The following is a 27,507-nucleotide window of genomic DNA, read 5'->3' on the forward strand; positions in this document are numbered from 1 at the left end:
AATTTAATATCAGAAAAAAAAAAATCTCTCTTCCAAAGACCAGTGTGCTTCTTTGTGTAGGTAATAACCCGAGTTCCCCTTTATGCCTTAGCTTCCAAAAAGTTTCAGATCTAAACTTAATATTTAAGCACTATTAACCATGTTGGCCTTGTTTGTTATTTACTACCTTTTTCTCATGTGTTTTTGATGCTCACATTTCTAATTATGATTGTTATATTTTCTATTTCTCCATGAAATTTTGTCAGTTCTGTTATATACTTTTTAGACTCTCTAATTTTGCTCATCTGCATTTATGATTGTTATATCTTCCTGATGAATTGGCTGGCAGAGAATACCGAATGTATCATTTTGGAAGAGAAATCACTTTTTCCTCTGAGTACAAGCTGAAAATTGATTCCCCATTCTATGGCTACATGACTCCTTATTTACCACATTTTTTTAATGTTTATTTATTTTTTTGAGACAGAGAGAGACAGAGCATGAACGGGGGAGGGTCAGAGAGACAGGGAGACACAGAATCCGAAGCGTGCTCCAGGCTCTGAGCTGTCAGCACAGAGCCCGACACAGGGCTCGAACTTACAGACTGTGAGATCATGGCCTGAGCCGAAGTCGGACCCTCAACCGACTGAGCCACCCAGGTGCCCCTACCACAGTTTACATAGTGGCTCCTAACTGTTCCCTCAACATCAGCCAGTAACACTTCTTGTCTAATATCATATGGGCTGTACTGGGTTAAATGTTCCTGTGCTTATAGCCATATTCTCTTTAAAATGATCAAAAGAACATGTTTCTATTTCTTTTTTTTTTTTTTTTTTTTTTTTAATTTTTTTTTTTCAACGTTTTTTATTTTATTTTTGGGACAGAGAGAGACAGAGCATGAATGGGGGAGGGGCAGAGAGAGAGGGAGACACAGAATCGGAAACAGGCTCCAGGCTCCGAGCCATCAGCCCAGAGCCTGACGCGGGGCTCGAACTCACAGACCGCGAGATCGTGACCTGGCTGAAGTCGGACGCTTAACCGACTGCGCCACCCAGGCGCCCCCATGTTTCTATTTCTGATAGAAGAACTGAAAGTGTGCATCTGAATACATGTCAAAAGACTCTTCTTTTCACACTGAAATGGAATATAGCGATGTGAAGATAATAGGAAGTATTTTTCTGAAATTGAAAATTATTAGCATTTCCCATTCTCGTAGCTTTTACCGCTTCTATTTTTCTCCTAGGAAGTAAGGTTGATGACAGCAACTTAGACACTTTTCTAGGAAACATGAAGATGGAGATGTCAGGTAAAGAATTTTGTAAGATTCTGAAGCACCTGTCAGTTGAAGGTGACATTTACATAGACATCGTTCACATGGTTCTATGTTGTGAGAAGTCTTTTTATTAATGTAAACTTCTTAGATATAAAATTCTTATAGAAAGAACCATAGAAAATGATAAAAAATAATAAAAAATTACCTTAAGTGTTATGCTTTAGGCTCTCTTCCTTGAGAATAAATTTTATGGTTTCCAAAAGTTCCATTTGGGAGGTGTGGAAGAAAGATGGAAATGTATTTGTTTTGTTAGTACTTTAGATCCAAACTTACGTTTCTAGGAATACTTTGGCAACCTTTCCTCTGTATCACTGATTCAAAAAGCATCATTAAGATCCCACAATATTCTTTTTATTATTTAAAAAAAATGTTAATGTTTTCTATTTTTGAGAGACAGAGAGACAGAGCATGAACAGGGAAGGAGCAGAAAGAGAGGGAGACACAGAATCCAAAGCAGGCTCCAGGCTCTGAGCTGTCAGCACCGAGCCCGACGAAGGGCTCGAACTTTGGGAGCGGGGTAGCACCCTAAACTGCCACCGTTACCATGTATACCCAGTCCAATCCACCAAGAAAGGCCTGGCACACAACATTCTGTTCTTTAAACTTTTTTTTTTCAATTTTTCCTCCTTTCTCCTTTTAAAATGCTATTCTGCACTTTGAAAACAGAATCAAGACATGATGAAGAATCAGCTTCTGAAGAAAAGGATTACTATAGAATAAATACAGCTGTATTACACTGCTATTAAATAGCTCAATGCAGGAAAAAATTTACAAGATACAAGTTTGTTTGTGTTTTTTACAATATTAAAAGGCAGGAGTTTCAACTTTATAAATCTAAGAACATTTTATGCATAGGGTAACGTGCATTACTGTTATTTAAGGAAACACTGACAAATCCTTTAACTTGCAAATCTGATTAAAAAATATCAAAATGTTGAAAGTTGTGGAACAACCTACCCATTAAGCAATTTATCTACTATTTTTATATGATTACAAAATGTGAGGGGCACCTGCGTGGCTCAGCCGGTTTAGTGTCTGACTTCAGCTCAGTTCATGACCTGGCGGTCGGTGAGTTTGAGCCCCGCTTCGGGCTCTGTGCTGACAGCTCAGAGCCTGGAGCCTGCTTCAGATTCTGTGTCTCCCTCTCTCTCTGCCCCTCCCCCTCTCACGCTCTGTCTCTCTGTCTCTCAAAAATGAATAAATGTTAAAAAAAATCAAAATGTGATAAAAAGCCCTTATCTTGCCTCCCCCCTTTTGGTGATATGATCATACCTGGGACAGTCATAAGATTGGCCAAGGAGGGTGATGAGCGAGCAATGGGAACCACAGCTAGGACCAGACAGGGCTCCACAGGCAAGGGGAGCATGAAAGAGGAAGGGCCTAACTGATATCGACAGGGAACTGGATGTGAAGGAAACAGGACTAAATGAATCAGTCTGTAAAAATAGAATTATACAGGGAAGATGACTGCTCATGTCCTAGACCCCCTAGTTTGCAGAGAAGTGGGAATAGAGGTGAAGTAGTCCTAACATGGACTTTATAGACCAGGGCAGGTAATAAAAGCATTCTGAATGGAAATACTGGTGTGTGGGGTTATGTACCTGGTGGGGTGGAGCACAGAAAAGAATATGAAGGCATGGGCGGGGGTGGGGGGGAGAGAAATACAGTTGTAGTAAAAATCATGGGAAATTGTTGATTTCTTATGCTGTTTCACAGTTAAGAATTTCATGTGTTTGAACCTCATTATGATCTCTGTAATTTGTACCTCATTTTACAGCTGATGGAAGACTTGAACCTAATAAACTAATGAATAAAGCTGAAGCTGTTACAGGTAAGAAGTTGATATAAAACTGAGAGAGCGATGCTTTAAACTTTTTTTAATGTTTTATTGATTTGCGAGGGGGGGAGGGGCAGAGAGATGGGGAGACACAGAATCAGAAGCAGGCTCCAAGCTCTGAGCTGTTAGCACAGAGCCAGATGCAGGGCTCACACCCACGAACCATGAGATCATGACCTTAGCTGAAGTCAGACACTTAACCAACTGAGCCACCCAGGCGCACCTGAGATAGTAATGCTTTTAAAACATATTTTTGCAAGAGTATTCTCAGCAATATTTTTTAAAGTATTGAAGTATAGTTGACATACAACGTTATACTAGTTTCAGGTGTGCAATGTAGTGGTTCAATAATTATCTACTTAACTAACTGCTCACCATGGTAAATGTCGTTACCATCTGTCATCATGCAACGTTATTATGATATTACTGACTATATTCCCTATGCTGTACTTTTCATCTTTGTGACTCTGTTCACCTATTTCATGTATCCCCCCCACTCCCCTTTCCTCTGACAACCAACAGTTTGTTCTCTGTATTTATGAATCTATGGTTTAAGAAAGTGCAACTGGGGGGAGAAATAGAGATAAAGATCTCTCTCTCTCTCTCTCTCTCTCTCTCTCTCTCTCAAAAGAAGGTTCAAGTGTTCTTGCTGCCTGCTGCATACCCCCATCATCTCTACCCTCAACCCTTCTTTCTAATCAAACCCTGATAGGAGGTAAGATAGAAGAAAAACTCTAGATGTGTTGATGGGATGGGAGTGAGGGTATAGAAAAAACCAAGGAGACCTTTTGTCGTGCTTCCTATTTGGAACTCTGGGATGTCACCACCTCACTGAGTGTCCAGACAGGATGCCATTTTCACCAGAATAGATATTGCGGTATGGTGTTCTTAGGCAGAGGGAGGGCTGGAAACAGGCCACCGCTTTGCCCCCTTTGGCTTTGTGTGGTATGAAGGATATCCAGTTTTCCCACGTACTCCCAGTAAGCAATGTAGAAGGTTTCTCAGAGATGGGGGTCAGTGGGTCTGCCATGGGACACCAAGTCAAAGGGAGAGGTGATCCCTCCAGAGGCTATGGAGTAGACAGTATGGTCTGGGGACTAACAGAATACTTGACTGAGACACAGAGGACCTCATCACCAGTGAATGCTAGGGCTTAGCCAACCAAGTTAGTGAAGGAAGGACCAAAGAACCTTGACTTTGCTAAAAAACAAAACAACAATGACACAGACCACAACGACACAGACCACAAGTTTCTCAGGCCATCAGCTTCAGCAGGAGATGTCAGGACTCATGAAATGTGGATTTTGTTGAAGAGGCTATCGAGAATCCAGAGGGCAACCCAAGGTCTGGCCGCCCTCCTTCACGGGCAGCAGGACCCCCAAGCTTTCCCTGATACTACGAGGAGGCCTCTCAGAGCGGAAGTGCGGAAAGGTTTGAAAAACTGAGAATTTCCCAAAATAAACTAGGTCAACCAAAAAGGAACTTTTTATTTTAAACCGGAAGAAACTAGGTTAACTCTATTTTTTAAGTTTTTGTTTAAATTCCAGTTAGTTAACATACAGTGTGATACCAGTTTCAGATGTGAAACTGTTTCTCCTCCATCACCTGTTTCTCCTCCCCTCACCCACTCCCTTCAGGTAGTTAACGGACTTTTCCCCTCCTCTTCTTACCAAACAGGCTATGGGAAGAAGGAGGAAAGGGAGCTTCCTTGTGTCATTTTTTTTTTCCCTTTCAACCCTCTGGTTCACAGTAAAATGAAATGTTAGATTTTCAGGTTTGCTTTATAAAAAGTAGCTTTTGAAAATTAAAACAAAAAAACCCTCTTTCCTCTGAGTTATATAAATTCTATGGCTGAATAGAAAAGTTTTATGGAAGAAAAGGAATATGAAAAAGAAAAATACATGAGTACAATTTACGATGTCATACCTGTACCACATGTTTCAACATGGCAGGATGTCACTCACAGCTGCTTCAAGGGGAAAAGATTTTGACCTAGCTTTTATATTATTATGGAGATAGGTATTCGAGATGTATAAGCCAAATCAGAAAAGTGCTTCTTTATGAAACTTAAGCAGTTTCATGAATTCCATTTCTCTTTCTCTGTGATTTGAATTTTGCCTTGTCTTTAGCTAACAAGAAGCTGTATCATTATGAAATCTTACCTTTCCAAGGTGAGACTGATGATGAATCAACAAACCACTCGCAATGTATCACTTATTGTCTTATTTCCTAATCATGTGATAAAGAATCCTGATACTCTCCAACATATGGATTCAATATAATTGAAATTATTTTATCTTGGTAGGTTGTTTTCTTTGGGGCTTTTATATTGATCTTATTGATATGAATTTTAACAAATTTTCCAAGAGACAGAATTTATTATTGCAGGTTAATTGTGAAACGCAGAATAAGAATGTAATTATTCTGTGATTTTGGTTAGCACAGGCAATGATCTAGTTAGAGCTAAAAAAAAAAAAAAAAAAAAAAAGGAAGCCAATGCTACTTTGGCTTAGATGTAGTTATTAAAATGTATCACGTGGGGCGCCTGGGTGGCTCAGTTGGTTAGGTGACCGACTTCAGCTCAGGTCATGATCTCCCTGTTCGTGGGTTCGAGCCCCACGTTGGGCTCTGTGCTGAATGCTTGCCTGCTTCAGATTCTGTGTCTCCTTCGCTCTCTGCCCCTCCCCCACTTTGCTCTGTCTCGCTCTGTCTCTAAAAAATAAATAAATGTAAAAAAAAAAAAATTAAAACAAAACGTATCAAACGTCTGCTACATACCTGACAGAGTTCTAGATCTTTTCATAAGTGTTATTTTATCTTCACAGAAGCTCTGAGAGATAGTCTCATCTTTGTTTCATACAACAGAAAACTAGGACTCAAAGTTAGGTTATTTACCTAAGTTCCAGTAGATAATATATAGTAGAGAACAATATTCAACCCTTGTGTTCTTACTCCAACCATGGTGATTTTCTCATTTCACTGGAACTGCCTATTTATTTTTCTTAAAAATTTTTAACATTTAGTTTCTTTTGAGAGACAGAGACAGAGCATGAGTGGGGGAGGGACAGAGAGAGAGAGAGAGAGAGAGAGAGAGAGAGAGACATACAGACAGACAGAATCTGAAGCAGGCTCCAGGCTCTGAGCCGTCAGCACAGAACTAGATGTGGGGCTTGAACCCAGGAACTGTGGGATCATGACCTGAGCTGAAGTCGGACACAACTGACGGAGCCACCCAGGCGCCCCCTGCCTGTTTCTATCATAAAAATTATACACTGGAAAGTAATTCCGTTCCTTTAGAAGTTTATGGGGTATATGGTTATTTTTCCAAAAAGGTTTAAGAGAAGTGAGCTTAATTCTAACCATATTGAAGCTCTGCCTTAAACTGAAACATGTTCCATGGATCTTGCATATTTCTGCCAAGTCTATAATGAATGGGTAAAATATATGGAACATTTCAGCATTAGTAGGCATTTTCATATTTTTTTCTCTTTCCCTAAGGAGAGACAGTAGCTGTCAGAGACCTGGACAAGATACTAGGGAACATGGGCTTTGAACTCACCAAAGAAGATTCTGGAGAGATGAAAAGAAAACTTCCACTTTATGGTGACTCATTTTAGATATAAAAAGTCTTTCAGGAAAATTTGGTCTCGAGGGTCTATGTAAGAGTTATTCTGAAACCAGATTAATTTTGTGATGTAAAATCTTAGGGAAAAATGTAGTTCTAGAACAAGAACTAATCCTGTCTTCCATTTTCTGAATGTATATAGAATACAAAGCACTTGACTAGACTGATTCCAAGACCATCTTTCACATCTGGGAATGTTGAGGAAGCACAGTTAAACGACGGAAAAGGAAATAAATGCAAGCCCACTGTGTACCCTTCTCACATTCCCCATCATTCCTCTCTTCTGACACAGCCCCATAATACTACTGAAAGTTCTCTCTGGGCACCAGTAACCTGCCATTTGCTAGTTGCATTAGACATTATTGACTTTTTATTGGAGCTTTCTACTGTCTTTTGTATCAGTGATAATTCTCACCTTCTTGAAATTATTCTCCTTTGGCTTCTGTGTTTTTTTCCTCCTAACCTGGATCTTCTCATTTTTTGATTTTCATTTTGCATACTCTACCTGGGTAATCTCATCACTGTCTTTTGTTCAACCTATCATCTACATGCTTATGACTGTAAATCTGTGTTTCTATACAGCTTCAAACTGGTGTATCCAAATGCCTGCTACACATTTCTACTTGGATATTCCGTGGGACGCTTCTTTTTCTCAACTGAACTGAATTTAGAATTTAGAACTGAATTCAGTATTTTCCTGTCCAGTCTCCTAGTCCTGTATTCTCAATCTCATTTGTGCTCTCCCTATCCATCTATTCACCTAAGCTAGATATATGGAATTCATTTTTGATTCCCCCAATTCCTGTCAACCACGATCTGGATTATCTGCCACCTAATTTTGTAAGTTTTACCTTTATATAAACCTAAATTTAAAAATTGCTGCACACAGATGGGTAGATGGATGGATATGTGACAAGCCAAGTATAGTAAAATGTTAAATAGTAGAATCAGATGGTGGGCATATGGGTGTTTATTGCACAGTTCCTTCAACTTTGCTATATGTTGACAAATTTTCATAATAAACCATTGGAAAAAATCCCATATGTAAATCCATCAGTTTCTCTCACTCCCTGCTACCACTGCCCTATTTTAGGTCCTTTCATTCCTGACTTCAGCTACTACAAGGGCTTCCACAAAATATTAGACATTAGAGTGATCCATATAAGATGCAAATCTGATGACATTCTGCACCAATTTAAAATCCTTTAATGGCTTTCAGTTTGGTACTTGGGAATGTCTCAAGTCCTTTTTATGGCAAACAAGTTCTTTCATTATCTGGGTTGGCCTTATCTGTCCAATCTAGTATTTTACCCTCACTAACATTGAACTTTTATTCCAAGCATACGTATATCATGCTTTTTGTCGCATCTTTGTTTTGCTTATACTTTCCCCGCTATTCAGAGAGTTTCCCCTTCCCCTTTGTTTGACCTACTCCTCACCATTGCTTATTAGAGTTGAGGGCACTTTTTCTAGTAAGTTCTTTAAATACCCAGGCTCCATTAGATGTCTCTTCTCTGTGTTTCCACAATAACTGCATACATTTTTCATTATAATTGCCACATTGTGTAAATGTATGCTTCTTTGCCTGTCTTGTCACTTTAATGTGACCTTAGAATAGAAAAGGGTATTCTGTATCTAGTACCTAGCAGAGTGTCTGGCCTATAAGTAAGCACCCTATAAATGTTGAGTGAGAGATGATAGAGTAAATGAGCGAAAAAGTGAATGATTCCTAAGGAAAACAAAAACTGCCTTTGGTCGGGCCACTAATACTTACTTCTAATACATTGTACATTGTAATCATTTGCAGCAATTCTGAGCAACAGGGAGAATCAGAGTATATTAGCAGTAAACCAGAGATGAAAATAGACTTTTCTTCACTAGAGACTCATACTTAAGAGTCATAGCATTACCAGAATCGAGGGCCTTTAGAGAATTAACTTGCATGGATGGTATTTTCTATCCTGTTTATAAGGACTAAAATAGCTGAGTAAAAGCATATTTTTCCATGGGCCAGACTTTATGGTTCAAGGGTCAAAGGCCAGCTTACTAAAATAGAATCAATGTCTTGGGGCACCTGGGTGGCTCAGTCGGTTAAGCGTCCGACTTCAGCTCAGGTCATGATCTCACAGTCCGTGAGTTCAAGCCCTGCGTCAGGCTCTGTGCTGACAGCTCAGAACCTGGAGCCTGCTTCGGATTCTGTGTCTCCCTCTCTCTCTCTACCCCTCCCCTGCTCACACTCTGTCTCTCTCTGTCTCAAAGAAAAATAAATTAAGACATTAAAAAAATTTTAAAAAGTAACATAGAATCAATGTCATAAAACTAAGAATTAAGCAATTCAAGTGAGCCCAAATGGTGATGTGGAATAATGAAATTCAGCTTATTTCTGGTTTCTTATTTTATAATTTTTTAAAGAACCTGCTTTGTATCTCCATTATGTCTTATTTTTTAGCTGAAGGGAAGCCTGATCTAAAAACATTGATAGATTCAGTACAAGTTATTACAGGTCAGTGAGAAATTACTATAAATATGAGATCCCAAGTCTACACTAAATTATATTTTTTCCTGTGATAAATATTTTACTGAAGTATGAAACACGTAATTACTACATTGTATAGTGTGTCCAGCTTAAGAATTATTACAAAGTGGACATACATATTTATCTATCACCTGGATGAAGAAATACATTATCAGTAATACAGAAGATCCACTGTACCACTTCACAGTCATGTCCTCTGGACTCTCTGGAGGTAACTGCATCCTGTATTCTAGGACCACAGATTAGTTTCACCCGCTTTTGGAATTTGTATAAATGCAGTCATCTGATCTGTGTTCCATGATGTCTGACTTCTTTCACGTAACATTGTATTACATCTTATTCTCTGAGATTTGTCCACATTGTTGCATGTAGCGGCAGTTTGTTAGTTTTCATTGCTGCATATTGTACAGTCTACCAAATTACAGTCAAGGAGATCTTTAGAGAATGTGCGGTAGTAGGTAAAATGATTTCTGACTAGCTCGTTGTACCTGAATTGCCGTGCGATATTCCACTGCATCAGTATACCACAAGATATGTATCCAGTCTACCGTCACAGGACATTTCTAGTTTGGAGCAGTTATGAAGAACATATTGCTATGAATATTCTTGTATATGCCTTTTGGTGAACATATGTGCACAATTCTAGGCCATCCACCTAGAAATGAAATTTCTTTGTTGTTAGATGGGATTGTGTGTACTTGATTAGATGTTGTCAATCCATTTTCTAAAGCAGTTGTACCATTTGACACATCAACCATTGCTTTACATCCTTGCTAATACTTGGTATTATCTCTCTTCTCCGTTGTAGCCATTCTGGTGAGCATGCTGTGGTATACCACTGTTATTTTTGGATTTCCCTAATGATTAATGATGTTGAGCATCCATGTTTACTGGTTATTTGGATACCTCTACGATAAAGCTCCTTTCATGTCTGTTGCCTATTTGCTTGGATGTCTGTGTTCTACATACTGAATTTTTAAAACATTTTTTATTTGTTTTTTAAATTCAAGTATATTTATCATAAGGTGTTATATTAGTTTCAGGTGTACATTCTAGTGACAGCTATACATTATTCAACAGCTCTATACATTACTCAGTCCTCATCAGCTAAGTGTACTCTTCAATCCTCATTACCTACTTCACTCATCCCCCAACCCACCCACCCATCTGCCTCCTGGTAACCATCGGTGTGTTCTCTGTACTTCAGAGTCTGTTCCTTAGTTTCTCTCACTCTTTTTTTTTCTCTTTATTTGTTTTTTTCTTAAATTCCACATATGAGTGAAATCCTTTGATATTTGGCTTTCTCTGATTGACTTATTTCACTTAGCATTATAGTCTCTAGCTCCATCCATGTTGTTGCAAATGGCAAGATTTCATTCTTTTTATGGCTGAATAATATTCCATTACATATATATTCCATTATATATATATTCCATTATATATATTCCATTACATATATATTCCATTATATATATATTCCATTATATATATAGTCCATTATATATATATGTATATGTATATATATATACCATATATCCATTATATATATATATATACACATATGTATGTGTATGTATGTGTATATATATATATGTATGTGTGTGTGTATGTGTACATATATATACACACACACACACACACACACATACATATACACACACACACACACACACACACACACACACACACTACATCTTCTTTATCCATTCATCAGCTGATGGACACTTGGGCTGCTTCTATAGTATGGTTATTGTAAATAATGCTGCAATAAACATAGAGGTGCACATATCCTTCTGAATTAGTGTTTTTGTATTCTTTGGATAAATACCCAGTAATGTGATTACTGGATCATAGGATAGTCTATTTTTAGTTTTTTTGAGGACTCTCCATAATGTCTTCCACAGTGGCTGCACCACTTTGCATTCCCACCAACAGTGCACGAGAGTTCCTTTTTTTCCACATCCTCACCAACACTTGTTGTTTCTTGTGTTTTTGATTTTAGCTATCCTGACCGGTGTGAGGTGATATCTCATTGTAGTTTTGATTTGTGTATCCCTGATGATAGGTGATATTGAGCTTGTTTTCACATGTCTGTTGGTCATCTGTATGTCTTCTTTGGAGAAATGTCTGCTTGTGTCTTCTGCCCATTTTTTAATTGGTTTATTTGGGGTTTTGTTGATGTTGACTTGGTGTAAGTTCTTTATACATTTTGATACTAACTCTTTATCAGATACATCATTTGCAAATACCTTCTCCCATTCAATAGGTTGTCTTCTAATTTTGTTGATTATTTCCTTTGCTATGCAGAAGTTTTTATTTTGATGGCATCCCAATAGTTTATTTTTGCTTTTATTCCCCTTGCCTCAGGAGACATATCTAGAAAAAATGTTGCTACAGCCGATGTCAGAGAAATTACTGCCTGTGCTCTTTTCTAGATTTTTATAGTATTAAGTCTCCTATTTAGGTCTTTAATCCGTTTTAGTATACCTTGGTGTGGGGTGTAAAGTGGTCCAGTTTCATTCTGTTATATGTAGCTGTCCAGTTTTCCCGGCACCATTTGTTGAAGAGATTGTCTTTTTTTCCCATTGTATAATCTTTTGTCAAAGATTGATTGACCATATAATTGTGGATTATATGCCTAAATATGCTTTACATGCTTTCTACCCTTTTCTATTGATCTATATGTCTACTTTTATACCAGTACTATATTGTTTTGATTTGTACCGCTTTGTAGTATAACTTGAAATCTGGAATTGTGATACCACCTGCTTTGTTCTTCTTTTTCAAGATTGTTTTGGCTGTTTGGGGTTTCTGAGGTTCCGTATAAATTTTAGGACTCTTTGTTATAGTTGTTACTGGTATTTTGATAGAGAATTCATTAAATCTGTAGATTGCTTTGCATACTATGGACATTTTAACAATATTTGTTCTTCTACTTCATGAGCATGGAATATCTTTCCATTTGTTTATGTCATCTTCAAATGTTTTCATCAATATTTTATAGTTTTCAATGAGTGGGTCTTTCACCTCTGTGGTTGAATTTACTCCTAAATATTTTATTATTTTTAGTGCAATTGAAAATGGGATTGTTTTCTTAATTTCTCTTTCTGCTACTTCATTATTAACGTGTAGAAATGCAACAGATTTCTGTATATTGATTTTGTACCCTGTAACTTGGCTGATTTCATTTATCGGTTCTAGTAGCTTTTGGTGGCTTTTGTAGTTCTTTGTTCCTTTCTTCTCTTGCTTTCTTCCGTTGTGGTTTGATGGCCTTTAGTGATATGCTTCAATATCTTTTTCTTTTGTTTTTTGCATATCTATTACACGTTTTTTTATTTGTGGTTGCCATCAGGTTTATATATAATATCCTATGCGTATAGCAGCCTATATTAGGTACTGGTTGCTTAAGTTTGAACCCATTTTAAAAGCACTAAATTTCACCCCCCCCCACACACACACATTTTATATGTATGATTTCATATTTTACTTCCTTTTATTTTGTGAATTCCTTGACTGATTTCTATAGCTATAATTGATTTTACTGCTTTTATGCTTTAGCTTCCATACTGGTTTTATAAGTGATTGATCTACCACTTTGGTTATGTTTGTATGCCCCCGTGAATTTTTTTCCTTTCCTAATTTGCTTGCTCCTGATTATGGCCTTTCCTTTCCAAAGAATTCCTCTTAACATTTCTTGTAAGACTGGTTTAATGGTGAGGAATGCCTTTTACTTTTGTTTGTCTATCTCTCCTTCTATTCTGAACGATAGCCTTGCTGGATAGAGTATTCTTGGTTGCAGGTTTTTTTCTTTCAGCACTTTGAATATATCATACCACTCCCTTCTGGACTGCAGAGTTTCTTCTGAAAAATCAGCGGATAGACTTAAGGAGTTTCCCTTGCATATAACTTTTTTCTCTTGCTGCTTTTAAAGTTCTCTCTTTACCACTATTTTTTGCCATTTTAATTATTATGTGTCTTGGTGTAGACTTCCTTGGGTTTATTTTGTTGGGGACTCAGAGTCTTCTGAATCTTGATTTGTCTCCTTCTCCACATTAGGGAATTTTTCAGCTATTATTTCTTCTAACAAATTTTTCTGGCTGCTTTTCTCTCTCTTCTCCTTCTGGGATCCCTATAATGCTAATGTTATTACATTTGATGGTGTCACTGAGTTCTCTCTTCTCATTTTATATTGTTCTTTTACTCTTTCCTTTTCAGCTTAGTTGCTTTCCATTACTGTTCTTTCAGTAATGATCTGTTCTTTTGCTTCCTCTAGTCCACTATTTATTCACTCTAGTGTGTTTTTAATTTTAGTTAATGAGTTCTTCATCTCTGGTTCTTTTTTTATATTTTCTAATATCTTTGTTGAATTTCTCACTATGATCCTCTACTCTTTTCTCACATCCAGTAAGTATGTTCATGACCATTACTTTGAATTCTCTATTGGGTATATTGCTTATCTCTGTTTCATTTAGCTCTTTTGCTGTGCTTTTGACCTGTTCTTTCATTTGGGACATAAGCCGCAGTTTCATTTTGTCTAACTCCCTGTGTCTGTTTCTATGTATTGGGAAAGTCAGCTATGTCCCTGATCTTGAAAAAAGTGGTCTTATGAAGAAGAGGCCCTGTAGTGTCCTGTTGTGTAATGTCCCCTGTTCACCAAAAACTAGCATTTCAGGTGTCTTCTCTGGGTGTTGCATGCCCTAGGGCTGTGATTGTTGAGTCATGTTTGCCATCAGTTGTCATCTGCAATGGCCTTCTTTGCCTGTTGTGGACAAGGTTTGGTCCCTGTGATGTTAAAGGGCCAGTCTGGGGCCACCTTGGGCTTGAGTTGGGTCAGACCAGATGCCTGGCCTCACCCCATTTGCCAGAACTGTGGTTGTACCAAACTTCAGGGTGCTCACTTTCTGCTGCCCGCTGTGAGATCATCGTTGGTGGGTAGAGCTGGCAGTCAGAGGTCTGTACCCATCCCAGAGCTGGGAATATAGTCAAACTGATGTGTGTGATTATATTCCCTCTCCCAGGGCAAGAGTCACTTGGGAGTGGTCCTGGACAGTGTTGGAGCTGCCTGCTGCTTACAAGATGAGAGGCATCTAGTGCTGCTTTGGATGGACTCCTGCCCAGTGGGGATGGTTGGAGGGGGCAGCCTGCAGGAGAATGCAGGAGTGGGTGAAGCGGTGTTAGCAAGCTACATGGCAAGTGTTCCAGCTGGTTCCTGCAGCTGTCTGGGTATCTGGATTAGGGTGGGGGTAGGGGAGAGAAATGGTGCCTGCCAGGTCTTTTATTCTTGGAGAAGTCTCCTAAAAATCCCTGCCCTTCCAGGAGAAGTTCTGAGATTAGTAAATAAATCTCCTTTCTCAATATCCCAGCCACTTTTCAAACTGCCACTTCTATGCTGTATCCCTGCAGGGCTGTTTGTTATGCTGTCTCTTTAAGGATGGAGACTGTTTCCTCTTGCCCTCCAGCTCTCCCAGAGCCAAGCCAAGTGATTTTTAAAATTCTAGGTGTTAAGCTCCAGTGATTGTAAAAGTTAAAAAAAAAAAAAAAAAAAAAAAAGTTAAGCCCCTCTGTCTTTCAAAGACAAATATTACGGGGGTTTGTCTCTACAGTGCAGGTCACCCATGTCTGGGGTGCCTGGCAGGAGATCTCTTCCTCTCCCTTTTCCGTGCTTGTGGCATCCCTCACATTTGTGGTTGGTTTTCCTGGGGGTCTGGTTCTAACCACATCTCCATTATTCCTCCCATTCTTTTCATTGTGGCCTCTTCTCTTCAATTAACTGTGGAGGGTCTGTTCTGACCGTCTTCAGGTTGTTTTCTGGGTTGGTTACACTGATACGGGTGTATCGAGGGGTATCCATGAGACAAATGAGCTTAGGATCCTCCTACTTTGCCATCTTTCCCAGAAATTCATATTGCATTTTTCATTTATCTTTTACCTGTTTGTTTTTTTTAATGTACTCTAGATACAAGTCCCTTGCAGGTTATATAAATTATAAATATCTTACTGTATAGTTTAACTTTTCACTTATATTTTATCTTCTTTTTTTTTGATAGGGAAAAATGTTTTTTAATTACACACTCAATCCATTGGATGTATTTCAAAATACCCCCCAAAACACTTTTCTTCATTTATCAGTGAAAGAAGTTAGAAAGTAATGTCAAAAAAATAGCATATGGCAATCAAATTTCCCTGAAAGTCACAGTCACGTATAGAGTACATCCTAGAAAAGAGGAGGGGCCAGACAGGTTCTCCCTACTTTCAGGAATTTCATCAAGTACTGGACCTACTCATGGGTGGAGAGAAAAGGCAACTTTTAACTATGAGTATGTTATTAAATGAGGCGTTTACTATACTCCTTCCTAAGAGTACCAGGTGGGGGACAAGTGTTCTAAACTTGATCTAGGAAATGGAATGTGGAGTCAGTCCATCCTCTTCCCTCTAAGAGCTGTCCAGTGGCTAATGAATTTAAAAAACATGACTAAATAAAAACAAATGCCCCACATACTCTCTCCTCCCCCCCCCCCAATAAAGGTAAAAGAAAAAACCTGGATTTCCCAGATTATTCTCCAGAATAATAGTTGCTTTATATATTTGGTATAAGTGGGATGTTAAAGTCCTTTACTGTTAGTTCATTGCTATCAATTTCTTCCTTTACATATCTATTAATAGTTGCTTTATGTATTTGGCTGCTTTCATGTTGGGTACATAAATATTTGCAACTCGAGAGTGGATGGAGCCTGGGAGTAGCTTTAACAACCCAAATTCGTCGATTACAGAGTCATCACAAGCATGCCTTGCTTTTAAACAACAAAAAAAATATTTTTGAAACAACAAGATAAAAACCTAGTACTAATCACTTTCTGACAATACACAATTACTGAATTAACTAATATTGAGAAGGGGAAGGGAATCATACCTATGGGCCTTGTCTCACACAAGTGCATGTTTGTAGGTGCAAGGCACTTGTCATTATTGCAGAAATGAATTTTAATTTTTCATCTTTAGTTTAACATTGCTTTTAGTACAATGCTGACACCAGCAGTGCAGAAAGGACTCTGGAGAGTTGTTCATAGCAGCAGCTCTCCTTTGGTTCTGGAGGCTCCAGGCCAGCCAATATTGCCTCGTCACATACATTCTTTAGGCCTTTCTGTGAGTGCAGAACCCGCCACATATTTGACCACCTTCAGGTCATGGGCCAGCTTTTCACATCATTTCAGCAGTCTCCGGAGGGATAGACTTCTCTTTGTTCTTGGTTTCTCAATCGTAGAGGAGTCATCTTTAAGATCAATTTGGGTCCCAACAAGCAAGAAAGTCTTGGGACAGTGGTAAGTTATCTCAGGCACCCACATTTCCTTCACATTTTCGAGTGAGGAGGCAGAGATCACTGAATAACAGACTGGAATACATTTGTAGAAATGTATTCGTAAATACGTTGAAATACGTTTGTAGAATAACTTGGCAGTTGTAATCTGTCATAGTCCTCTTGCCCCGCAGTATCAGAAAGTCCAAGAGCGTATGGCCCCCTATCGATCATAATGGTGACTGCATAGTTGTCACCAAGAGTCGGTACATATTCAGAAATGTGTTTGTTGTGTAGGATATCAGGAGACACGTTTTACCAACAGCACCGTCACCCACAGCAACGCACTTAATTGTCTGCATTACTGAAACAATTTTGTATCCACTTTAAATATTTCAAATTCGGTGGTGATCTCAGCTTCTCCGCAGGGGCATTGGCAGTGCCGTGTGGTGTCTCCTCTTGTATTTTATCTTCTGATGAACAAAAGTTTCTCTTTGACACGTAGTTGAATTAGTCAACCTTTTTTCTTTTATAGTTAGAATGTTTGGGAGCCTGTTGAAGAAATCCTTCCATACACCGCGGTCATGAAAACGTCTCCTATTTAACTTCTGGGAGCTTTATTATTTTCCTTTCACATTTAGATCTATAATCCACTTAATTGATTTTTCTATATGATGTGGGATAAGGGTCCCTTTTTCTTCTAAATGGATATTCACCATTTATTGACAAGGTGATCCTTTCCCTACTTTAATGTAAGGCTAGCTTTTTCATAAATGAAAGATAATAAATGTGTTGCTATATCTGGACTTTTTATTCTTTTTGTTCTTTGTTCTATTTGCTGGTCCTTGCACCAGTATACCTACTATTTTAATGTAGATTTAATATGTCTTGATATCTGAAGCATAAATCCTCCCAATTTTATTTACTTCTTTAAACTCTTCTTGGCTATTCTTAGTAATGTCCTTTTTGTCATTAGAAATATTTATTCTTTGTGCTTTCTCTCTTTTTTTCCTTTGTCAGTCTTAGTGCAGGTATGTATCACTTTTGTTGGTCTTTCCAAAACCCAACATTTGGTTGTATTGATTTTATTTAAAGTTTGCTTTTCATTTCAGTAGTTTCTGCTTTTGTCCTTAGAACTTTTCTTCTCCTTTTGAGGGGTTTAATTTGCTGTTCTTTCCTAACTTTTTAAGATAGAACCTTGGGTTATTGATCTTTTCATCTTTTCTATTACATGCATTTAAGGCTGTGAATTTCCCTCAGCACGACCTTACCATATCCTACAAGTTTTAATATGTAATATTATTATTTTTACTCAATTCAAAATATTCTAACTTCCAGTATGGTTTATTTTTTTGACACATGATTTATTTAGAGAGGCATTCTTTAGTTTCCAAAGTTAGGGGAGTTTCCTAGTAGCTTTTGCTATTGATTTCTAGCTTAATTTCCATACCCTATGTTAAGTTATTTGTACCGATCATCTTTATTACTCTAATAATTTTTAAATTATATGAACCTTATTCAATTGTGAAATATTACTTTATAACCATTATTATGGGAGCATCTCTTTTACCAGTGTTAAAGAAACACTGTTCATTTTGTGTCTGTAACTGACTGCTTATTTTTTAGCAGGTATCATTATGCTTTATTTCTCTTTAATAATTGGAAATTATGCTATTTTTTAAAATGTCATCTTTCTCTACTTCTTTTGTTCTGCAGGAGGAGAAGTTGACCTCAGTGACCTGGAAAATGTCTTGCAAAATACGGGGATAGAGTCCTCACCAGAGCATTCGGAGCTAAAGAAATTACTTCCAATTAATGGTGGGCATTTCAAATATCAGAATAGTCTTCAAGAGAGTTAATATAGTCATCCAGGGAGTTGTTCAGCCATTGCAAGTATCAGGTAGAATCTTGAGGGAATTAGAATTATAGCCTACAATTTTTTTATAATCCAAATCTCCATGTTTATTCTAGATCACTTAGAAGTTAGAGTTAAAAATATCCATAATTCTAAAGGTAATTATTTTTAATATTTAGGAACACATAAATTACCATTTAAAAATATGTCTAAATCAAGAGGCTCATCAATCATCAGTCTTGCCATTTGGACTAAGGAATATTGATAGTTATTTTTCCTTCCATTGAGATGCCTTGGGTTGGAGAGGAGGACGAGGAGAGATGTAGAACTATACTTACTAGTAGAGGGGGTAAAATGTGGACTCAGAAAAAATACAACATAAGGAAGTGTTTTTTCTTTGGCCTGGTAAATATTAATAATTGTCTCAGGTGCTAAAGAATTGATTTACCATATTAAGAATTTCGTTTACATTTTTTGTTTTATTATTTCTAGAAGATACTAGGTAAATTTTAGGAGCAAATTATTTTATGCTGTATATTTCTGAACTTGGATATTTGATATTGTTTTAGCATGTCTAGATGTTTTCTCTATGACCTAAATTATGTGTTTCTTGCAGCTACAGCTAGTAGAAGAATATATAAGACTAGTTTGCTGAATTGTGCAGATGTAAAAGGTGAGTGAGATTCAAATAAAGATGTCAGATTGAGACTCTTGTGTTTTGCTTTTTTTCTTATTAAATATTGCCCCCTGCCATTCTCATATATATTTCCACGATTAGTTTTAATACACACATATGTTCATACTGATTAAATAATTTTGTCTTGTTTTTAAAAGGTGTTCTAAATATTTAGGTTTACCTAGATTTTTGATGTGGAAATAATAAAATTTAGGCCCAGCTATAAAAATTTAAGATAGTATATCTTGAAATACAGTGACCAAACTGAATCTCCTTGTATAAATGTTTATATAAAAAAAACTATTATGTTTGCAGTTTTGCTGCTAAAATTAACCTGAGTGGTGTCTCAGCCTTATTCTGATGTATTGTGTTATGTAAGCTTATCTTCAGTGTAGGATATTTTGGGTATAAATGAATAGATAATTTTAGTCCATTAGTATTTCTCTTTAAAAATTTAAATGTCCTTAGCCTCTTTTTTTATGATGAAATTGATACCACCATACATTAGGAATTTATATTATATTTTGATTTTTATTTTAATGTCCTCATATCTTTCTCTTTTGTTGGGTTGCAAGATGATGACCATGACCTTGACTCTATTCTTGAAAACATGGCAATCAGACTTACAGCTGAGGAACTTAATGATGTACCAGTTGCTTCAGATGCTTCAGATGTACCAGTTGATGGTGAATGATTTAGATATCATTATGCCTTCATGAAAATTTGGGTTTTGCAGCTGACATTTTTTATAGGACTTATGTAGCTGAAATAAGAATTATTTTTTCTCTCAATATATTAATCTAAAGTTGATACTTATTCGTTTATTTAACAAACATTTACTGAGCACTATATATCATGTATTCTGCTCAGTGCCAAAAATACAGTGACCACGAAATACAGACATAGTCCTTGACCCAAGGAACGTAATGTCTAGTGTATCACAATTCTTAGTATTCTAGTAGAGGCTGAGAATGTTGCTGGGGCCTCAGTCAGGTTAGTAGTTTTCACAGGAACAAGGGCTTTGGTTTCAGCCAATATGAATGACATTTTTGCTACTTCTATGTAGGTATGGATCATCATATCCTTGGACCAGACTTCACGATTCAAGGTCAGTATTGTATGTATTAAATAAAATATAAGGATTGAAGTGTGATGTATCACAAAGTAATCCCCACTTTAAATAAACCAAAAAAGAATATATTTAGCTGAGCACAATCCACTGAGGTCAAGCAGTATCACCTAGAAACATTTTACTGAATACTGCCTCTTACCTGGAAAAATATTTTTTTTCACTTGATTCATATACTATTTAGTTATGTCTTTGCCATGGGTTTTATACCCTTCTGATAGGGTGAGTTTTTTTTCCCCAAAAGATATTTTTTTAAATCATTCCTTAATTTTCAAGTACTACTGTGTACCAATGAAAAACTTGTAGTTAGTTTTTTATTTGCTTATTTTCTTTATGCTTTTAAGTTTCCCTGGGACATCTGGAAAAAATAATGAAGTGGGACTATCAACAATTGCCAGAGGTTATTTTTAGCTTCAGAAACTCACTTGTCGATGTCAGATAAAAGGCAGAATAGGAGCCACCGAAAAACTCTCTCCTCCATAAGAGCAATGAGCAAACTGGCAAAAATTGTCAAAATTAACATTTTCAGAACTGGAAATTAACCAAAGGTTTGCTGCAATCTGGGGAGGATTTAAGAGAAAAAAGACTGAATCTCAGTAAGAATAGTGAGCTTTGTGATATTTTAATTTGCCCTATTCCCATCCTCTGTCTCACAGCTCCATAATAGCCTTGAAAAATAACATTTTCTATTTGCAGTGAAAACTAGTAGCCTGGAAACCACTGGAGGGAGCAGAGGGGAACTGGAGCTCTTTCAAAGCCTTATTGCCAAAGAACTGTCATTATTTGGTCTGTTTGGTGGTTCCTTGGAGTGAGGCTTTATATCTGTCTCCCTTTATGTATGAATTGATAAATGAATAATCCATGAGTATGGAAAGATGAATCAACTGAAAAGAGCAGAAAAGAATAAGAAAAAATAATAATTGTTTGGAGTCATAAAGAACTAATAGCAATTACTGCAGTGGTAGAGTAATAATTAGTCAGCAGCCATACTGAAATGGACGCAGTGATTAGAAAGAAGAGGAGAAAGTATGTTAGTAAAAGACATGAGATGAGAATTATGGCCTTTACTTCTTTTACTCTTGGTACCTGCATGAGTCTTGTCCCTGCCAGAACAAAGATGAACACAGAGAGCATGAACTGTCCTGTAGAGTTTATGAACTAGTGTGGCATCATAAAATGTTTTTCCTAGACTCCGAGTCCATTTTGCAAATACAAATTGAACCCCAGAAAGCCTGAAATTAAAAATTAAAAATGGACTCAAATAAAATAGTGGAAATACTGGACTCTGCCTTAAGTTTTTTTACAGTATGGGTACTTTATGTTTTCATTCTAAAGCTCTATCATTTTCTGGATCCCAACTAAGTCTTTTTTTTTTTTTTTTTTTTTAACAACTAATGGGAACTTTGATGTTGGTATCTTAATGGATGGAATGGGTGGAATAAAAGCCAAAACAGGTAATAGAATAACAACTAAGAGTAAGATGCTACTAGAAATCTAAGAACCAAATTATTTCCACTAAATTACAATATAATGCTCTTTCCACATCATGATTGCATGGACTTTTAAAATCTGTCTTACACATCTTATAAAAATGTTTATGTATAAATGCCTACAGTTAGATAATAGATTATCAGAACTCTTAGCAATAAAACTTCAGTGCTCTTTGTTGTTTCCCAAGTCATTATCTGAAATCTCTGCCAATAATTAGCATACCTTCTTTTATGGCGGAAAGCTAAATTCCAGTTTAACACAGTAAAAAGTGAAGGAAAGTTTTGGTAAAGTTAGAGGCGATCTCAAAGCAATAAAGGTGCTGATAAAACTATTTAGATCAGCAATCTGTATCATTCTAATGTACTGCAAAGTTTATACTCAAATCGCATGCTCTGTTGCCCTGCCTATCATTCAGAGATTATGCTAGAAATAACGAGAAACCTTCTCTGTAGGCCCAAAGGCCTATTTTTTTAGGCTGGGTCTCTTTTCATTCAGCAGTTAGCTGTAATGCTACAAAGGCAATTTTTTTTTTTTAATTGTGTGGAATCACGACATCATTCACAATAATACCAGAAGTCTCCCTTCTTTTGCTTTGAAGGAGAGGTTGAGGTCAATGACATGAAAAAAGTTCCAGGAAACATGGGGATAGAACTCAAAGATAAGAAACAGGGAGAGTTGGTGAACAATCTGCCAGTCGATGGTGAGAATTTCTCTAATAATTCTATTTCATATCTAAGTGAAAAAGATTGTCCAAAAAAATCTTTTACAAGGTAATGACTGTTTTCTCTTACGAAGAAATACCAACGGTGTCATCTCATTCTTAGTTGGGAATGAGGTGGCTTTAGTCAGAAATCCTGCGACCATGGTTGAGAAATCCTGGCTATTATTCTTGAATACACTGTGATTCTGAAATTTTAAAATGAGAAGAGGAAAAGGAAGGCATTGAAAAGTATGAAATGGAAATAAATGAGAAATTACAAAGAATAAATGGATGGGAGGGGTTCTGCCTGTTAGAGGGCCAGCAATAACTGCCTTAGGTGCCAATGAATGAAGAGTGGCCTTATTTTCTCCATTTCATATATTTTTAAAAATTATTGAGAGTATATTTGTACTGTATGGAAATGTAAAATCTGACTTTGTGAAATGATGGCTTCTCTGTTGCTTAATAACGAATTTTGGTGAGATTTTGATTTGTATGCTTCTTAAAGCTGATACATCTGTCAGGATAGGCTGATGGTTGGCACGGAGGCCTTTTTCATTAATTTATTCTAAACCAAAGGATAACTGACATATAACATTAGTTTCGTGTGTACAACATAGTGATTCAACAATTACACACATTATGAAACACCATGGGAAGTGTAGTTGCCTTCTGTGGTCATAGTTATTACATTATTGACTCTGTTCCCTATGCTATACTTTTCATCCCTCTGACTTATTTTCTTTATAACTAGAAGTTTGCACCTCTTAATCTTCTATTTCACCTAATCCCCCACCCACCTCTACTTTGGCAACCACCTGTTCTCTCTATTTATGAGTCTGTTGTTTGTTTGTTTTACTTTTTAGATTCCACAAGTAAGCAAAATCATACGATATTTGTATTTCTCTGTCTCACTTACTTCATTTATCATAATAGCCTCCAGGTCCATCCATGTTGTCATTAATGGCAAGATTTCATTCTTTTTTACGGCCGAGTAGTATTCCATTATGTGTATGTGCACCACATCTTCTTTATATCCATTCATCTGTTAATGGACACCTAGGTTGCTTCCCCATCTTGGCTATTGTAAGTAATGCTGCAGCAAACAAAATGGCATAGTATCTTGCCAAATTAGCGTTTCCATTTGTTTCTTGTAAATACCCAGAAGTGGAATTACTAGACCACATGGTACTTCTATTTTTAGTTTTTGGAGGAACCTCCCTACTATTTTCCAGAGTGGCTGCACCAATTTACATTCCCACCAATAGTGCACAAGGGCTCCCTTTTCTCCTCACCTTCACCAAGACTTATTATTTATCTTTTTGATACTACCCATTCTGATTGGTGTGAAGTGATATCTCATTGGGTTTTGATTTGCATTTTCCTGATGATTAGTGATACTGAGCATCTTTTCATGTGTCTGTGGGCCATCTACATGTCTTCTTTGGAAAAGTCTATTCATGTGCTCTGCCCATTTTTAAATTGGATTATTTGTCATTTTTCGGTGTTCAGTCGTATGAGTTCTTTGCATATTTTGGATTTTAACCCCTTACTGGATATATCATTTGCAAATATCTTCTCCCATTCAGTAGTTGCCTTTTTGTTTTGTTGATGGTTTCCTTTGCTGTGCAATGAAGGCCTTTAAAGATGAAAATATACATAAGATGTTAAATTTTGATACTTGCCACTTTTCAGATATTTTGATAAGATATTTATGCTTCTTTTAATCCGCCCGTGCTTTTGCAGACAATGTATGTTCTATCCTGGGGGATAGAGTTCCATAATTTATTGAAAAGTTTACAATTTGTGGCAAAGAAGAACATAAGTCTAGTCTGAAAAGTGATTATAATAAACAAAAAAATTAGTAATGGTTAAGGAAATTTACTCAGAAAAATAAATTTTTCTCTGGGTATCATCAACAAAAAAATCATGCTTATTGGATGGAAGGATGAAATTTGTTATCCCCACTGGTGTATTTCACTGAGAAGCTCACCGATTACCTTTAAAGCTTTCTGCTCTATGGACTGACCAAAGGAAGATATTTTACTCTAACTCTATTATTGAACATATTTTAAATATTTGAACAATGTATTTAGCTATGTTTTTTGTGCTAGAACTTGTAACTGTATATTATACACGAATTAATAGTTTTGGTCACATTTAAGAGTGACTACATTTTGGTGTTATTTCTTTCAGTTTCCTAGGGGTGAGGATGATTGATATCAACAATCATGTTGATATAACAACAATCACTGTTCTGGAAAACATGAGGTTGAATCTTACAGAAAAGGAACCTAAAAATATGAGACAGAATCTACAAATTAATGCTGAGCATTTAATATAGCATTGAACCACTTGGGAAGTCTTGGGCGTATGAAGTGATGGAAAGACTCTCGAAAGCCACTAATTTGGCACTAAGAAGACATTTTAAAAACTCACAGAACACATCTCTAAATAGAAATGAATGCTATCCTAAAAACTTATATTAAGTTTATTATATCAACAACTTCTTTCACTGTGAATCATAAGTAATGCTGAGGTTTCCACAGGCCACAAAAGGCCAGAGAAGAGTCAGGGGGACAGGGAGCATGGAAATAAGATGAAAAAAAATCTTAAATTGGAAAATCAAATCTAGGTCTATACCGCAGACACTGAAGTGAAGGACTGGCAATTGTTCAGTGGAAGTGACCTGGGAGTTCAGGAAAATGAGAATGGCTCCTGTTCTTGTCTGCAGCAATGAGATCTGTGGTCTAATAGCCCTAAGGTGCTAAAATATACCTTAGCACCTTTTGCTGTCTCAAGCTGTCCCAAGATAAGGTGAAAGGAGACAGGTTCTGGTTTTACCCATCCTATTAAATTTTTCCAGATAATTAGAAAAGTCAAATGAGTCTTGGTACTACTATTTAAAATGTTAAATGATAATATGAAGACATAAATTACACTTTCTCTCTTTTTTCATATCATTAGCACGGGCTGATTAAGTTAATAATACACAGAAACGAATGCATTTTTAATATTGTGGAAACATTCCATTTTTCTTATTTCCCATCCCTATTGCTTTCCTAAGGTGGGAAGGTTAATGTGAGTAACTTGGACAGCATTCTGGGGGAAATGAGGATTAAGCCCCCAGGAAAGGAACAGAAAAAACTGACAGAAAACCTGCTACTTAATGGTGAGGATTTTAGAAATAACTGTGTCTTTGAAGGGAGTTAGCGCTTGTGAACATGCATACCAGAATTTCTAAAGCACTCAGAAGATATTTGCAGATCTTAAGGAGGGATTAATTCCTAATGTAAAAGTCCTATTTCTTCATTTTTATAAACTCCAGGGAGCAGAATGAAGTTCTGTTTGTAGTTCATTGTTTCATTTAACACTCTCTGAAAAAACTTCCTTTCTCCCATCATCCCTATATCCTCAAAATATTTAGATTTATATCTTCAGATCAATTTTCTCACTCAAATATTGTGTGTTATAAGTTTTATAGGACACTTCTTTCTTTTTAAAGTTTATTTTGAGAGACAGAGACAGAGAGAGTGGGGGAGGGTCAGAGAGCGAGGAGAGAGAGAGAATCCCAAGCAGGCTCTGCACTGTCAGCACAGAGCCCAACGCAGGACTGAATTCCACGAACCATGAGATCATGACCTGAGCTGAGATCAAGAGTCAGACACTTAACCAACCGAGCCACCCAGGTGCTGCGTAGGACATTTCTATGACTGTCCTTCAGACATCATAGATTTTGTCAGACACTGAATTCATAGTTTTCATTGTGGTATTTGACCAAAGCAGCTACATGGGGCTTTTAGAAATATGTTGGGGGAATATCTGGTTGTTACAAACTGTTGTCACCAAGTGATTGTAAAAGTGGATGCTCTTAGCATCATATTCCCTGAGCGTCAAGGATACTCAGTGCTGTGCAATTCATCGGGCTTTTCAACACAATGAAGAATTATTCCTCAGGAAGATGCCAGTGGCTCTTCCAGTAGCTGAGAAAACTCTGTTTTTATACTCTTTTACAATTGTGGTACTATCGTTATTACCCTAGTAATATAAGCTAAAACACCGAGAGACCTTTCCTCACCTCACTCTGACTTAACTAGTTGTATTACAAATGAGTACCACTCTTGCCTTTTATAAAACGTGAGCTTCTTTTGTCAGAGACCCTGCCTGATCCTTCATTGTAAATCTTTCTCCCCCGACCCAGCAAAGTATCTTTTACATATTCGCTATGTAATAAATATTTGATTAATGAATAGAATAAATGAAAGGAGTTTCTTCCCCAAATGAGAGCAACAAATAAAAAGAATGGCAATCCTAGCGAGTGATAGTACAATATTAACAGATGCCTCAAATATTTGCTGACTTTTGTACTTGAATAAACCCTTTGTAGTAATCTTATACCAACTGTTCTTTGGTACCGAGACGCTCTCCTGGTTATCCCACACAGAATCAATTGTCTTCTGACATTATAAGAAGTACTGCTATTTTGTTTGTGTTTGGGAACTTGTATTCTGAGGGAAGCTTGTTTATTTATTTTGTATTTATTTATTTGGATAGAGAGAGACCGAGCATGCGGGGGAGGGGCAGAGAAAGAGGGAGGGAGAGAACCCCAAGCAGGTTCCACACTGTCAGCCCACAGCCTAACGTGGAGCTCGATCCCACAACCCTGAGATCATGACCTGAGCCAAAATCGAGTCAGATGCTTAAGTGACTGAGCTACCCACGTGCTCCGCTCAAGGAACCTTGTAACCTATTGCAGTCTCTTCAATTCTCAATGACATGGTAAAAAGGTGGTTTCATAGACAATACAGAGATAGAGACCGAAACTTCTCTTCTTATTTTCTTCCAATTTCTTCTTTGTCATCTCCCCATTCTACCCCATGTCCTTCTAGTCTGAGTCACTGAATGTCCCTTTTTGGGTTATCATTTACTTTATTGGGACTAATTACAATTTCATTATAGTTAGTAGCTTTATCAAAGGACTTTGTGAATACCCAGAACACCCCAAAAGGAAACCCTATATCCTTTAGCTATCACCCTTTTATTCTCTCCCCA

The 27,507-nt window shown here is 37.0% G+C and overlaps 1 protein-coding gene across 1 annotated transcript in view; it reads left to right on the forward strand.

Annotated features, from left to right (window-relative positions):
* The first annotated feature begins 4,444 nt into the window (after nucleotides 1-4,444).
* The window catches only part of LOC145715180 (uncharacterized), a 91,296-nt gene continuing 68,233 nt past the window's right edge, over nucleotides 4,445-27,507 (forward strand). Inside the window, exon 1 of the mRNA XM_081794852.1 lies at nucleotides 4,445-4,580. Coding sequence (XP_081650978.1) covers nucleotides 4,445-4,580 — 136 coding nt within the window. The remainder of the gene's footprint in view (nucleotides 4,581-27,507) is intronic.

This window comes from Panthera onca (assembly GCF_046562875.1).
Source record: "Panthera onca isolate mPanOnc1 chromosome E1 unlocalized genomic scaffold, mPanOnc1 haplotype 2 h2.Chr16_ul_7, whole genome shotgun sequence".
In the NCBI taxonomy this organism is placed as follows: domain Eukaryota; kingdom Metazoa; phylum Chordata; class Mammalia; order Carnivora; family Felidae; genus Panthera; species Panthera onca.